The 15,234-nt window shown below is 40.0% G+C and overlaps 2 protein-coding genes across 16 annotated transcripts in view; one reads left to right on the plus strand and one right to left on the minus strand.

Annotated features, from left to right (window-relative positions):
- SPATA6L (spermatogenesis associated 6 like) overlaps window positions 1–15,234 on the minus strand; it is a 76,579-nt gene that overhangs the window by 46,075 nt on the left and 15,270 nt on the right. For 8 of the 15 annotated variants that reach the window (XR_011492800.1, XR_002310183.2, XM_020875101.2 and 5 more), the window contains 3 exons: window positions 9,817–9,954; window positions 4,092–4,140; window positions 411–452 (listed from right to left, as the gene is read on the minus strand). Coding sequence is in view for 9 of the 15 variants with exons in the window: in XM_020875101.2 (XP_020730760.1) it covers window positions 411–452; window positions 4,092–4,140; window positions 9,817–9,954 (229 nt within the window). In the remaining 6 variants the exon portion in view is untranslated. The remainder of the gene's footprint in view (window positions 1–410; window positions 453–4,091; window positions 4,141–9,816; window positions 9,955–15,234) is intronic. The other 7 variants (XM_070480436.1, XM_070480434.1, XM_070480435.1 and 4 more) reach the window with 2 other exon arrangements.
- Window positions 10,165–13,413, plus strand: PLPP6 (phospholipid phosphatase 6). Its single transcript, XM_020875112.2, has one exon. The coding sequence runs from the start codon at window positions 10,301–10,303 to the stop codon at window positions 11,168–11,170; it is 870 nt and encodes a 289-aa protein (XP_020730771.1). The 5' UTR covers window positions 10,165–10,300; the 3' UTR covers window positions 11,171–13,413.

The following is a 15,234-nucleotide window of genomic DNA, read 5'->3' on the forward strand; positions in this document are numbered from 1 at the left end:
GAGTCAGAACTAAAAAAATTATTTGATGATTACTACATAAAATTGTGAAAAAGTGGAAAGTCAAAGAACCTGTTCAAGTTATGCTTACTACTTTATCAAAGCCATAAAGTTACTCTTCTGAAAGTGGGAAAAATTCAATACACCAGTTGGGGAGGGGGAGCATGTGTTACAGAAAGCACAACTTTTAAATGCGAGTCACAATTGTGTCATGCCAAAATCCTTTTAAAATTGTTAGACAGCATCACCAATTCAATGGGTATGAATTTGAGCAACCTCTGGGAGTCAGTGGAGGAGAGAGGAGCCTGGTGTGCTACAATCCATGGGGTCACAAGAAGTCGGACATGACTTAGCAACTCAACAACAAAAACAACAACAAAACTAATTTAGAAATTCATTTATTGGCACATTACCTGGAGGCACTAGCTGTATTAACTCAAATCTGGTTAGAAAGCCTAAAAAGAAAAAATTAGATTTTAATACTTCAGAATATTGTCAGAGTTTTCATTAATTACTAAGTGTAAAATTGCCATAACACCCCATTCATATTATATTTATAAATTTATATTTATATATTTAATATAATATATAAATATAATATATAATAAAATTAATAGATATTAGAAAATAATAATAAGTGGCATACCACCAATGAATCAGGTATTTCTAGACCCAATATACTGGGACATGTGGTGAGAATAACTGAGTTATAAAGATAGATTTTGTCCCCTGAAAAGTATTGACAAAATGTGGTATTTTCTCTCTCAAAAATGTATTCATAAATCACCAAAATAACAATATACTTTTCATTTTAGAAATTCAAAATACAATTGTTATCCATTAACCTACAAAAACTTACCTTGCTTAAAAGAGTATGCTATATGACTATATAAATTAGACATAAAACAACAATCTTTTATCTTTCCTAAGTTCAAAATATATTTAGAAATAGTGTCTATACTCAGTACGTTAGCAAATTTGGAAAATTCAGGAGTGGCCGCAGGACTGGAAAAGGTCAGCTTTCACCCCAATTCCCAAGCAGGACAGTACTAAAGAATATTCAAACTACTGGACAATTGTGCTCACTTCCCGTGCTAGTAACGTTATGCTCAAAATCCTTCAAAGCTAGGTTCAGCTGTACTTGAATTGAGAACTTCCGGATGTACAAGCTGTGTTTAGAAAAGGCGGAGGAACCAGAGATTAAATTGCCAACACTCGCTGGATAATAGAGAAAGCAAGGGAATTCCAGAAAAACAACTACTGCTGTTTCACTGACTACGCTAAAGCCTGTGACTGTGTGAACCATAACAAACTGTGGAAAACTCTTCAAGAGATGGGAATACCAGACCATCTTACTGTCTCCTCAGAAACCTGTATGCAGGTCAAGAAGCAACAGTTAGAACCTCATACAGATCAACTGACTGGTTCAAAATTGAGAAAGGGGTACAACTAGGCTGTTTACCGTCACCCTGTTTATTTGACTTGTATGCAGAGCACATCAGGGGAAATGCCAGGCTGCATGAGTTACAAGCTGGAATCAAGACTGCCGAGAAAAATATCAACAACCTCAGATACACAGATGATACCACTTCTAATGGCATAAACTGAAGAGGAACTAAAGAGCCTCTTGATGAGGGTGAAAGAGGAGTGTGAAAAGGCTGGCTTAAAATTCAATATTAAAAAAACTAAGACCATGGCATCCAGTCCTATTGCTTCATGGCAAATAGAACAGGAAAAGGTGGAAGCAGTGAGAGATTTCCTCTTCTTGGGCCCCAAATCACTGCAGATGTTGACTATAGCCATGAAATTGGAAGACACTTGGTTCTTGGAAGAAAAACTATGACAAACCTAGATAGTATATTAAAAGCAAAGACATCATTTTTCTAACAAAGGTCCATATAGTCAAAGTTATGGTCTTTCCAGTAGTCATGTACAGATGTGAGAGGTGGACCATAAAGAAGGCAGAGCACCAAAGAACTGATGCTTTCAAACTGTGGTGCTGGAGAAGACTCCTGAGAGTCCCTTGGACTGCAAGGAGATCAAACCAGTCAATCCTAAAAGAAATCAACCCTAAATACTCAGTGGAAGGATTGATGCTGAAGCTCCAATACTTTGGCCACCTGATGCCAACAGCTGACTCATTGGAAAAGACCCTGATGCTGAGAAAGATTGAGGGCAGAAGGAGAAGAGGGCAACAGAGGATGAGATGGTTGGATGGCATCACCAATTCAATGAACATGAACTTCAGCAAACTCCAGTGATGGACAGGGAGGCCTGGCATGCTCTGGTCCATTGGGTTGCAAAGAGTCGGACACGACTTGGCAACTGAACAACAACAACAAGGATATGTCTTATAAAGAAAAGGTCTATAAGGATAATAATAGAATTTGAATATTAAAAGTAATTTAAAATACAAACGGTATAACAATAAAAATCAGTAAAAATAATTCCCACAAAATATTAGAAGTGAAAACATTTTAATATAGAAAATAATGGTGATTATAGTTAATAATGCTATATTATATACTTGAAAGTTACTGACAGTACATCTTAAATGTTCTCACCACAAAAAAACATGGTAATTATGTGATGTGATAGAGGTATAAGCTAATACTACTGTAGTAATCATTTTGCAAAATACCTGAGTATCAAATTCATATGTTGTACACCTTAAACTTACACAATGTTGTATGTCAGTTACATCTCAAAAAAGCTAAAAAATACATACACTAAAAGTAAAATTCTTCCTTTGCAGACTTATGAAAAACATGAATACGTAAAAACAAAATTTTAAATGCCAAGAAAATTAAAAGCCAAGACAGCCCATAATTTTAAGTTTTCCAAACAGGAGGGAGGATTATATTCTTTCCAACCATCACCCCGAAGGTAATGTGTTGCACTTCATCTATCTCAATTTCTAAATTCCTTACATTCAATTAATTATCACCACAAGCCATGCCACGAATTGGGAGACTTAATATTGTTAAGATGCCAGTATTCTCCAAGATGATCTACAGGTTCAATGCAGTCTATCAGTGCCTATCAACTTCCTAGTTGGCTTCTTTGCAAACTGACAAGCTGATCCTTAAGTTCATATGGCAAACTAAGGGAACCCAAATAGGAAAAACAATCTTGAAAAAGAATTTCCTTGTTTTAAAACTAACCATAAAGCTATTATAAACAAAATAGTGTGGCATCAGCATAATGACAGACACATGAATCAATGAAATAGAACTGAGACCCTCCAAAAAAACCCTCACACTTATAGTCAGTTGATTTTCAACAAGAATGTCAAGACTATTCAAAGAGGAAAAACTACTCTTAGTAATAATAGTGTGAAGACAACTGGATATCCAGATAGGAAAGACTGAAGTTGGACCCTTACCTCTTGCCATTTACAAAAATCAACTCAATTGATTGTAAATGTAAGAGCTAAATGTCAGAGCTAAAATGATAAAACTCTTAGAAAAAAACAAAGATCTTTGAGTTAGTGCTTCCCTGGTGGCACAGTGCCAAAGAATCCACCTGCCAATGCAGGAGACACATGTTTGATCCCTGATCCATGAAGATATAAAAAGAAGTCAAATATTGACACATGTTGTAGCAGGAAGAATCTTAGAAATGTTATGCTAAGTTAAAGAAGCCAGTTACAAATGACCACATATTATATAATTCCATTTATATGAAAATATCCAGAATAAGAAAATCTATAGAGGCATATAGTTTAGTTAGTAGTTGCCTAGGGCTGGAAGGGATGAGGAAAAATGGGTATATGGCTTCTTTCTGTGGTGATGAAAATGTTGTAAAATTGATTATGGAGATGGTTACATAACTCTGTTAAGATATAAAAATCATTTAATTGCAATAAAATAAAAAACAGAATCATACCATCTAGTAAATCCCATCTATATCTAGAAAGTGGTTTGCAATTCAATTAACATGATTCAAATTTTACAGACTATAGCAAACATAAATATGGGTTAAATATGGAAGTATCATAACTTAGAATATAGCAGAATTTTCTATCTATGAATTACATATACACAATAGTCTCTCTCTCTTTTGGGGTGGGGGGTGCAGAGAGGAGTACCTACTTTCTAAAATGTCTGCTACAGCTCCAGGGTCTATTGCATTTTCAAATACCTATAGGGGAAAAAAATGGGGGAAATAAATCTTCCAAGTTTTATTAATATATACTTATATAAAATTTATATCATTTTCTTCCAAATTATTAACACATGTCAAATCCAGCCATATGACATTTTAGGATTCAAAAGTAGAGCCTTTAACAGCTATGTGGTTAAAAGTTCAACAAGTGACTACAGAGGAAATAAATAAGAATTAACACAATACAAAGAACAAGGAAAATTTGAGTTGGCTGAAACTACCACACGTTCAAAATGTCATCCACTTGACCTGGCCCCACAGTCTGTTCCTAAAAGCACATCTGATATCAACCTCGAACAGTCTTGTTTGAGTACCTAGAAAAACATCCTGAATACAACAGATACTCACTATATTTTAACTGAATGAATGACTTCTCTTCCCAAACAACTAGTTGTGCTAAAAAGGAACATAAATAAAAATCCTATGTGTAACACAAAAGAAAAACTAAGTACTCATAGCTAGACTCCCACAGAATCCAAAAATAACAAAAGAGAGAGAGCCTCGTGAGTTTTAGGTATATCATGAAGCACAAGAAAAACACTGTGATACCTGTCCCAGATTCAGTTCAGTCGCTCAGTCGTGTCCGACTCTTTGCGACCTCATGAACCGCAGCATGCCAGGCCTCCCTGTCCATCATCAACTCCTGGAGTTTACTCAAACTCATGCCCATCGAGTTGGTGATACCATCCAACCATCTCATCCTCTGTCGTCCCCTTCTCCTCCTGCCCCCAATCCCTCCCAGCATCAGGGTCTTTTCCAATGAGTCAACTCTTCACATGAGGTGGCCAAAGTATTGGAGTTTCAGGTTCAGCATCAGTCCTTCCAATGAACACCCAGGACTGATCTTTAGGATGGACTGGTTGGATGTCCGTGCAGTCCAAGGGACTCTCAATAGTCTTCTCTAACACCACAGTTCAAAAGCATCAATTCTTCGGCACTCAGCTTTCTTTACAGTCCAACTCTCACATCCATACATGACCACTGGAAAAACCACAGCCTTGACTAGATGGACCTTTGTTGGCAAAGTAATGTCTCTGCTTTTTAATATGCTATCTAGGTTGGTCATAACTTCCCTTCCAAGGAGTAAGCGTCTTTTAATTTCCTGGCTGCAATCACCATCTGCAGTGATTTTGAAGCCCAAAAATAGATAAAGTCTGACACTGTTTCCACTGTTTCCCCATCTATTTCCCATGAAGTGATGGGACCGGACGCCATGATCTTAGTTTTCTGAATGTTGAGCTTTAAGCCAACATTTTCACTCTCCTCTTTCACTTTCATCAAGAGGTTTTTTAGTTCCTCTTCACTTTCTGCCATAAGGGTGGTGTCATCTGCATATCTGACGTTATTGATATTTCTCCCGGCAATCTTGATTCCAGCTTGTGCTTCTTCCAGCCCAGCGTTTCTCATGATGTACTCTGCATATAAGTTAAATAAGCAGGGTGACAATATACAGCCTTGACGTACTCCTTGTCCTATTTGGAACCAGTCTGTTGTTCCATGTCTAGTTCTAACTGTTGCTTCCTAACCTGCATATAGGTTTCTCAAGAGGTGGGTCAGGAGGTCTGGTATTCCCATCTCTTGAAGAATTTTCCACCGTTTATTGTTGATCCACACAGTCAAAGGCTTTGGATAGTCAATAAAGCAGAAATAGATGTTTTTCTGGAACTCTTGGTTTTTCGATGATCCAGCGGATGTTGGCAATTTGATCTCTGGTTCCTCTGTCTTTTCTAAAACCAGCTTGAACATCTGGAAGTTCACGGTTCACATATTGCTGAAGCCTGGGTTGGAGAATTTTGAGCATTACTTTACTAGCGTGTAAGATGAGTGCAATTGTGCAGTAGTTTGAGCGTTCTTTGGGATTGCCTTTCTTTGGGATTGGAATGAAAACTGACCTTTTCCAGTCCTGTGGCCACTGCTGAGTTTTCCAAATTTGCTGGCATATTGAGTGCAGCACTTTCACAGCATCATCTTTTAGGATTTGAAATAGATCAACTGGAATTCCATCATCTCTGCTAGCTTTGTTCATAGTAATGCTTTCTAAGGCCCACCTGATACCTAGATCCCTGTCTATACATATCCAAATATGTTCATTCTGTCCTTCATATAAAAGGGCCTAGAATTGAAATAAAAGCATACCATGCCCCTCTTTCTGAACTTTAGAATCTTGTTTAAAAAAAAAAGTTTTCAGTAGAGTTTGATTTCAGGTATCAAATTTCTGATTTAAACCATGCTTAACCTTAGGCATGATTAAAATCTGCTCTTGATCCAAAACCAGGTCTGCTTTAATGACAAAAGTAGAAGCTGTCCCCTGTAATCCACTTTTGTCTCACTGACTTGGATATAATAAGTAAATGTGGGTGAGCTGTGATTTTCTCCAAAATGGTTTCAGTAATATTTCATCCCTTCTCTTCATTTATGTCTAAGAATTTTTCAAGGATGATTATGGGAAATAAATAATCAACATGAGCTGCTTAAACACAATGGCTCTTATATTCTTTATGAATAATTTCTTATTTACCTGGCTGCTTTAGAACACTGAATTCTGAATTACTCACAAGGTCCAATGTTTTCATTACTAGCTGCAAGTATTTGCAGCTAAAGAATGGAACAGATACAAGAAAGCTGGAGTCAACTAGTAGAAAGTCTGAATATGAACCCAAAGAGCTCACACAAGGGGGCAATTTTTCAAAATTTAAAATAAGCATTTACAGATAACCAACAAGGATAACCTACTATATAGCACATGGAACTCTTCTCAATGTTATGAGGCAGCCTGGATGGGTGGATGCGAGGACAGTTTGGGGGAATATGGATACATATACATGGGCTGAGTCCCTTCACTGTTCATCTAAAACTATCACAATATTGTTAATCAGCTATACCCCAATATAAAATAAAAAGTTTTTTAAAAAATTAAGTATCTTATGTAATTGCACCTTATAAAATGAAAATGGTCCATAATATTTTTGACTATTAATCTCAAATACACAGCTTTGTGACTGAGACTCACTCTCCTCTTTTGCAAGTCAGGGAGGTGGGACTGGATGACCACCAAGATCATTCACAGATTGATTTATAGCTTTTACAATTTTACATTCTTGAATTTCTTATAAAAGTACTTTTAAAGTCTTCTAAATAAGCACATTTTTTTTCATTTATTTTTATTAGTTGAAGGCTAATTACTTTACAATATTGTAGTGGCTTTTGTCATACATTGACATGAATCAGCCATGGATTTACACGTATTCCCCATCCTGATCCCCCCTCCCACCTCCCTCTCTACCCGATTCCTCTGTGTCTTCCCAGTGCACTAGCCTGGAGCACTTGTCTCATGCATCCAACCTGGGCTGGTGATCTGTTTCACCATAGATAGTATACTTGTTTCAATGTTGTTCTCTCGAAACATCCCACCCTTGCCTTCTCCCACAGAGTCCAAAAGTCTGTTCTGTACATCTGTGTCTCTTTTTCTGTTTTGCATATAGGGTTATCGTTACCATCTTTCTAAATTCCATATATATGTGTTAGTATGCTGTAATGATCTTTATCTTTCTGGCTTACTTCACTCTGTATAATGGGCTCCAGTTTCATCCATCTCATTAGAACTGATTTAAATGAATTCTTTTTAATGGCTGAGTAATATTCCATGGTGTATATGTACCACAGCTTCCTTATCCATTTGTCTGCGGATGGGCATCTAGGTTGCTTCCATATCCTGGCTATTATAAACAGTGCTGCGATGAACATTGGGGTGCACGTGTCTCTTTCAGATCTGGTTTCCTTGGTGTATATGCCCAGTGGGATTGCTGGGTCATAAGGCAGTTCTATTTCCAGTTTTTTAAGAAATCTCCACACTGTTCTCCAGAGCGGCTGTACTAGTTTGCATTCCCACCAACAGTGTAAGAGGGTTCCCTTTTCTTCACACCCTCTCCAGCATTCATTGCTTGTAGACTTTTGGATTGCAGCCATCCTGACTGGTGTGTAATGGTACCTCATTGTGGTTTTGATTTGCATTTCTCTGATAATGAGTGATGTTGAGCATCTTTTCATGTGTTTTTTAGCCATCTGTATGTCTTCTTTAGAGAAATGTCTGTTGAGTTCTTTGGCCCATTTTTTGATTGGGTCATTTATTTTTCAGGAATTGAGCTGCAGGAGTTGCTTGTATATTTTTGAGATTAATCCTTTGTCTGTTTCTTCGTTTGCTATTATTTTCTCCCAGTCTGAGGGCTGTCTTTTCACCTTGCTTATAGTTTCCTTTGTTGTGCAAAAGCTTTTAAGTTTCATTAGGTCCCATTTGTTTATTTTTGCTTTTATTTCCAATATTCTGGGAGGTGGGTCATAGAGGATCCTGCTATGACTTATGTCGGAGAGTGTTTTGCCTATGTTCTCCTCTAGGAGTTTTATAGTTTCTGGTCTTACATTTAGATCTTTAATCCATTTTGAGTTTAAATAAGCACATTTAAAGTTGATAAAATATGGAGATTCTTGAAGGAAAAAAATACACTGAATTTTCACCACCTGCTTTTTACCATGACCAATATCAAAATGGCAGTAGATTCCTTTGTATTCTGACTGCATATTCTAAGATAATATCCATTTATTCCTCTCTTACCCAGCCAATTAGGAAGACTCTATTTAAATCAACAGACTGTGATTTATAAAAATGTTACACACAGTCCTAGACCTTTCAAAAATATCAATAGTCATCTTCTCTGTTGTTGTTGTTTTTCTGGCTGTGCCACACAACTTGGGGGATCTTAGTTCCCTGACTAGGGACTGAACTTGGGCCTCCTGCAGTAGAAACCAAACCACTGGACTGTCAGGGAATTCCCATTTCCTACTCTCAGTCTGAAACGTACATGTCATTTTGTGGGCACCACCAACCAGACCTTTTAAAGTGATAGGCCCTATCCTGGAGCCTTCCCACACTCATACTCTTCCCCAAAGAAGCACCTCGGTGATACTGTTTGGGACAAAATCATAGACTTATCAAGGTTAAAACCAACTCAATCTCTAAATTCCAAAGAAAAACCTTACTGAGATTGTCAGTGACTGGATGGTAGTAAAATTAATATTTCATGAAAGTGGGAAGAGGGTTAGTAACATTTGGTTGTTTATATATTTGACATTCACTGGGATGGAATCTAGTCTTTATCACTGTAGCTAAATAAACCAGATATGACCTAAGAAAACTCAGAAAAACAGCTTTCTTGTTTTGTTACAGGATTTCAGATACAGGATTTAACTAATTTGGTTAGTTCAGGGTATTTTTCTGGGCCTAAAAAGTTTGTTTTTGAGGCCTGCTAGTTTACTGATAATCTCTGTAAGAAAGTATCTCAGCTGCCTCTAACATCTCCAAAAACATTCAGAAAATGCTCTCTGCTCCAGTTAGAAAATGCCATGGGAGTTCCAAGAATAGAAAACAACCACCAGGGTACTTAGCACTAGTTTGACAGAACTTGGCTCAGATCTGGGATTCAAAGCAAGTCCTCCAACTATGGTTCTGCACTGTGCTGAGGTGCCTTCATGTAATTTTTTAAAACAAAATATACAAAATAAGTTTATAAAAACTGTGTTCTTTATAAGAACCAGTAAATGATCTTCAAACAACAGAATTTGAATTTCTCTATTTAGCAATGAGAAAGTCAAGATCACCTTCTCAAACCTCATGCTTCGCTGAATCATAATAGGGAACATAGAGGGAAAGCAGTCCGTTTCCAGGTACTGATTCAGGAGGTAAACTCCAAGGAACACATCATGCTTGTCAGGAAGGAACACCCCTGGGCAAGAAATCTTAAAAAAAATAAGAGAGAGAGAAAAGGGATTGTTTTGTTTTGTTTCGTAAAGGCTCTATTTTTCCTAACCTCCCACAATGTCAAATCCGCCCCCCCCACCCCAACCTCCGCACCACCACCAACTCTCATCTTCTTCTCTCATAGCACCACCCTCCCCTCTCCTCCCCTTGCGCAAATTGGAAATTCCAGTTTCCTCCCACGTCTCCGCCAGGTGTCACAATTGTTCTCTCCCTGGCTCCTCTCCCCGCCCCTCTAGGATGGTAGTGCGGAAGCGGAAGAGGCTGCAAGGCTCGGAACCTTCTTCTTAAGCCGGTCAGGTACTGCGGTTCGCGCCGCTCGCCGCGATGCAGAGCCCACGAAGGAACACCGAGGGACGCCCGCTGGGCACCTGCGACCCCAGCAGCAGCGGCAGTCCGGCCCATGGCGGCAGCAGCAGGTTCGAGTTCCAGTCCCTGCTCAGCAGCCGCGCTCCGGGCGCCGACCCCGCCAGCGCCCGTCTCCGCGCGTCTGAGAGCCCAGTGCACCGCCGCGGTTCGTTCCCCTTGGCTGGGGCGGGCTCCTCCCTGGCGCCCCCGCCCCAGGTGCCCGAGGAGGACCGCATAGACCTGAACCCTTCCTTCCTGGGCATCGCCCTGCGCTCCCTGCTGGCCATCGACCTGTGGCTGTCCAAGAAGCTGGGGGTGTGCGCGGGGGAGAGCTCGTCCTGGGGCAGCATGAGGCCCCTTATGAAGCTGCTGGAGATCTCGGGACATGGCATCCCCTGGCTCCTCGGCACCCTCTACTGCCTGTCCAGGAGCGACAGCTGGGCCGGGCGCGAGGTGCTGATGAACCTGCTCTTCGCCCTGCTGCTGGACCTGCTGCTGGTGTCCCTGATCAAGGGGCTGGTCCGCAGGCGCCGCCCGGCCCACAACCAGATGGACATGTTTTTCACTGTGTCCGTGGACAAGTACTCCTTCCCTTCGGGCCACACCACCAGAGCCGCCCTGGTGTCGCGCTTCATCCTGAACCACCTGGTGCTGGCCATCCCACTGAGGGTGCTGGTGGTGCTCTGGGCCTTCATCTTGGGTCTCTCCAGGATCATGCTGGGGCGGCACAACGTCACCGACGTGGCTTTTGGCTTTTTTCTGGGCTACATGCAGTACAGCATCGTGGACTATTGCTGGCTTTCACCGCACACTGCTCCAGTCCTCTTTGTACTGTGGAACCAACCGTGACACCATCTCAACACTGTGGCACCAGATCTGAAGGTTTCCACCCCTGATGATAATGACATAAACCAGCAGCCATCATGCTTGCCCCTCTAAGGACATTTCAGGTTTCCTTTTGGGATTTCAAGTGTCCTATCATCTTAATGGGTTGCTAGGCTAGAGCACAGTGCTGACCATTACTGATCACAGCCATATTACAGAAAGCAAAAAAATCCCTCTATTATATACTTATTCAGCAACTCTTTATCTCTCCAGGAAAACTTTAAAGAAACCAAGTTGGAGTGATTATAATGTTGCTGCTTCTTAAAAGTTGACATCAGAAAATTTTGTAATCCTGCAAGTCAAGATATCACCTGTAAATTGAACTTTGAAAAAAAACAAAGCAACTTCATTCTGTAAATATATACATGCAAATAAGCCACATCCTTATCCTTTTCCTGAGGTAGATTTTAAACAGTATTTTAAGAGTCTATGACATACCATTAATCACTCAGCTGAGTCTGACTCTTTGTGACCCCATGGGCTGTAGCCCACCAGGCTCCTCGGTCCATGAGATTCTCCAGGCAAGAATACTGGAGTGGGTTGCCTTTTCCTACTCCAGGGGATCTTCCTGACCCAGGGATCCAACCTGAGTCTCCTGCATCTGCTGCATGGATAGGCGGATTCTTTACCACTGCACCACATGGGAAGCAGAGGTAGATTTAAGCGCCTATGACATAGGTTTTTCTAATTTATTCTCTGACAATATATTACTATACTTGGGAAGATTTCTTCTTAATCCTGATTTTCTTGGCAAGCTTTTCTAGTTTTGTCTCTTCCATCTTCACAGATTGGGTAATGGAAAAAAGAGATTACAGTACATATATTTCTCTCCTTTTCCTCTACCTCCTCGAAGATCTTTAAATAGGTATTTCCCACTACCCTAATATTATCCTTCTGCATTCAGAGAACAAGCCAAGAACTTACCCAAAGAAGAAACACTTAAAAGTGGGCATATCAACAGTGCTCACAGAAAGCAAAGATGGGCTTACTGCCTCGGGCTTAATTCTGTTGACAGCAAATAGCATGACATGACAGGACAGAAAAGCGAAGTCACTGAGGAGGTCAGAGGAACTGAGTCTTGGAGGCAGGATCACCACATACGTTATCAGTGGACCAACATGGAAGGAGATGGGCCCTGCTGCCTACCATCTCTACTGAATAAAGAATAATGCTTCTTTATTGAGGTAATAAAATGGAGAAATAACTTCTTTGCAATGTAAGAGCATAACCTTTCAAATATATACCACAAGCATGACCCTGTATATTAAAGCTTTTCATGTGGAATTCCATTTCTCTATATAAGCACCCTTTAGGTAACAGTATTTAACTTGAAATTCATCAAGTGGAGCATACTGCTATACCAGGCACAAAGTATAACTCCAAGATTTCTGTTTATATTGACCCTCACAAAGTAGTTTATCCATGGTGCCTCCCCAATTCACAAGACCAAAGGCCAGCAAATACAGGGTGGACTCTGCTCATTATTCCTTGACTGGGAAAGACTGATGAGGATGTGTGCTTTAAATGCTGCTGTGCCTGAAAATATGTACCTTTAAATTACCTATGGAATTGATGTCTTTAGATAATTTTAATAACCAATTATTTCATATTTAAAAATAGGATGATGGCATTTGATCTATCATACAGATGTACACATAGGAATCTGGAGAATGGCTGTGACAGGTAGGTTCTGACTGGGTGGAGGTGTGAATTTTCTAGTGTTTGAGGAACACTGAAAAAGGAATAGCTACTCTTCAATATAGAAATTATTTGCATTCTCACAACATCCTGAACACAGACTACCTCTTCACTTCTTGAATCAGCCAAACTGTGACACTCTAGGTGGTTTCCTTTATTTTTAGCCTTAACAGAGATCCTTTATTTTAACTGCAGCAATCTTCAGCCCAGATATTTGGAAAAAATATTTCCTCTTGCAGGATCCACAGGTCTGAATAATGGGAGGTCAAAGTTAGGCTCATGTTAGTCCTGATTATTTTTTTGGAATTCCCCTATCTTGATTGCCAGGGCCTGAGTTTGCTGGTTTTTAAAGCACAGATCAATTCATCTGATTTTTTTTTTTTTTTTTGGAGTATACTAAGTACTGTAGAGTTAAAAAAAACAAAACACTGATTCTACTGTTAATTAATTGTACAGTGATGAATTCCTTTTAAAAGTCAAAATAAAATTAACCAGTAATGTTGAATGAAGTTAGATGAAAACTTGTTTAATTTTTTTGCCTTGATGAGGAAGAATACTGATTTACCAGTTTCTCATGAATTCCTTCATCTTACTGAACAATTGTGAGAGTTCACAACTGATACAGCACACTTGATATAGTCAGTCCTATTTGCTGTCAGCAAGTGGGTCAAATCCAGGAAATTTCCATCTTTGTTTCAGAGCAGCACATAAGAGGAAATCACAGCACTTGTCACTTATATGGAGATCAGTCCTGGGTGTTCATTAGTAGGACTGATTTTGAAGCTGAAACTCCAATACTTTGGCCACCTGATGCAAAGAACTGACTCATTTGAAAAGATCCTGATGCTGGGAAAGATTGAGGGCAGGAGGAGAAGGGGACGACAGAGGATGAGATGGTTGGATGGCATCACCAACTCAATGAACATGGGTTTGGGTGTACTCTGGGGGTTGGTGATGGACAGGGAGGCCTGGCATGCTGTGGTTCATGGGGTCACAAAGAGTCAGACACGACTGTGTGACTGAACTGAACTGAGCCAGATTTTCCATGGTTGTAAACTGTTGATCTTGGGCTTATAATCATGTCCAGTAGAAAAGTCCCTTATAGCTTTCAGGGAAAGCCACATGACAGTCTGTCACCAACTACAGGATTGGAAAATGGAAGCTGAAATAAGGAATCAGTTTAGTTCAGTCATTCAGTCATGTGTGACTCTTTTCAACCCCATGGACTGCAGCATGCCGAGCTTCCCTGTCCATCACCAACTCCTGTAGCCTGCTCAAACTCATGTCCATCGAGTTGGTGATGCCATCTAACCCATCTCATCCTCTGTCGTACCCTTCTCCTACTTTCAGTCTTTCCCAACATCAAGGTCTTTTCCAATGAGTCAGTTGGCCAGCCGGTGGCCAAAGTATTGGGAGTTTCAGCTTCAGCATCAGTCCTTCCAATGAATGTTCAGGACTGATTTCCTTTAGGACTGACTGGTTTGATCTCCTTGCAGTCCAAGGGACTCTCAAGAGTCTTCTCCAACACCACAGTTCAAAAGCATCAATCCTTTGGCACTCAACTTTATGGTCCAACTCTCACATCCAAATATGACTATGGGATAAACCAGAACTTTGACAATACGGAACTTTGTCGGCAAAGTAATGTCTCTGCTTTTTAATATGCTGTCTAGGTTGACCATAGCTTTTCTTCCAAGGGGCAAGCATCTTTTAATTTCATGGCTGCAGTCACCATCTGCAGTGATTTCAGAGCCGAAGAAAAGAACTTCTCTCACTGTTTACATTGTTTCTCCATCTACTTGCCATGGAATGATGGGATGGATGCCATGATCTTAGTTTTCTGAATGTTGAGCTTTAGCCAACTTTTTCACTATCCTCTTTCACTTTCATCAAGAGGCTCTTTAGTTCCTCTTAACTTTCTGCCATAAGGCAGAACTTTCTGCATATCTGAGGTTATTGATATTTCTCCCAGCAATCTTGATTCCAGCTTGTGTTTCATCCAGCCCGGCATTTTGCATGATGGACTCTGCATATAAGTTAAATAGGCAGGGTGACAATATACAGTCTTGACATACTCCTTTCCCAATTTGGAACCAGTCTGTTCTATGTCCGGTTCTAACTGTTGCTTCTTGACCTGCATACAGATTTCTCAGGAGGCAGGTACAGTGGTCTGGTATTTCCACCACTTGAAGAATTTCCCACTGTTTGTTGTGATCTACACAGTCAAAGGCTTTGGCGTAATCAATAAACAGTAGATGTTTTTTCTGGAACTCTTGCTTTTTCTATGATCCAATGGATGCTGGCAATTTGATAATAAGGAATGACTTATT

Source organism: Odocoileus virginianus, chromosome 18, assembly GCF_023699985.2.
Source record: "Odocoileus virginianus isolate 20LAN1187 ecotype Illinois chromosome 18, Ovbor_1.2, whole genome shotgun sequence".
NCBI classification, from domain to species: Eukaryota; Metazoa; Chordata; class Mammalia; order Artiodactyla; family Cervidae; genus Odocoileus; species Odocoileus virginianus.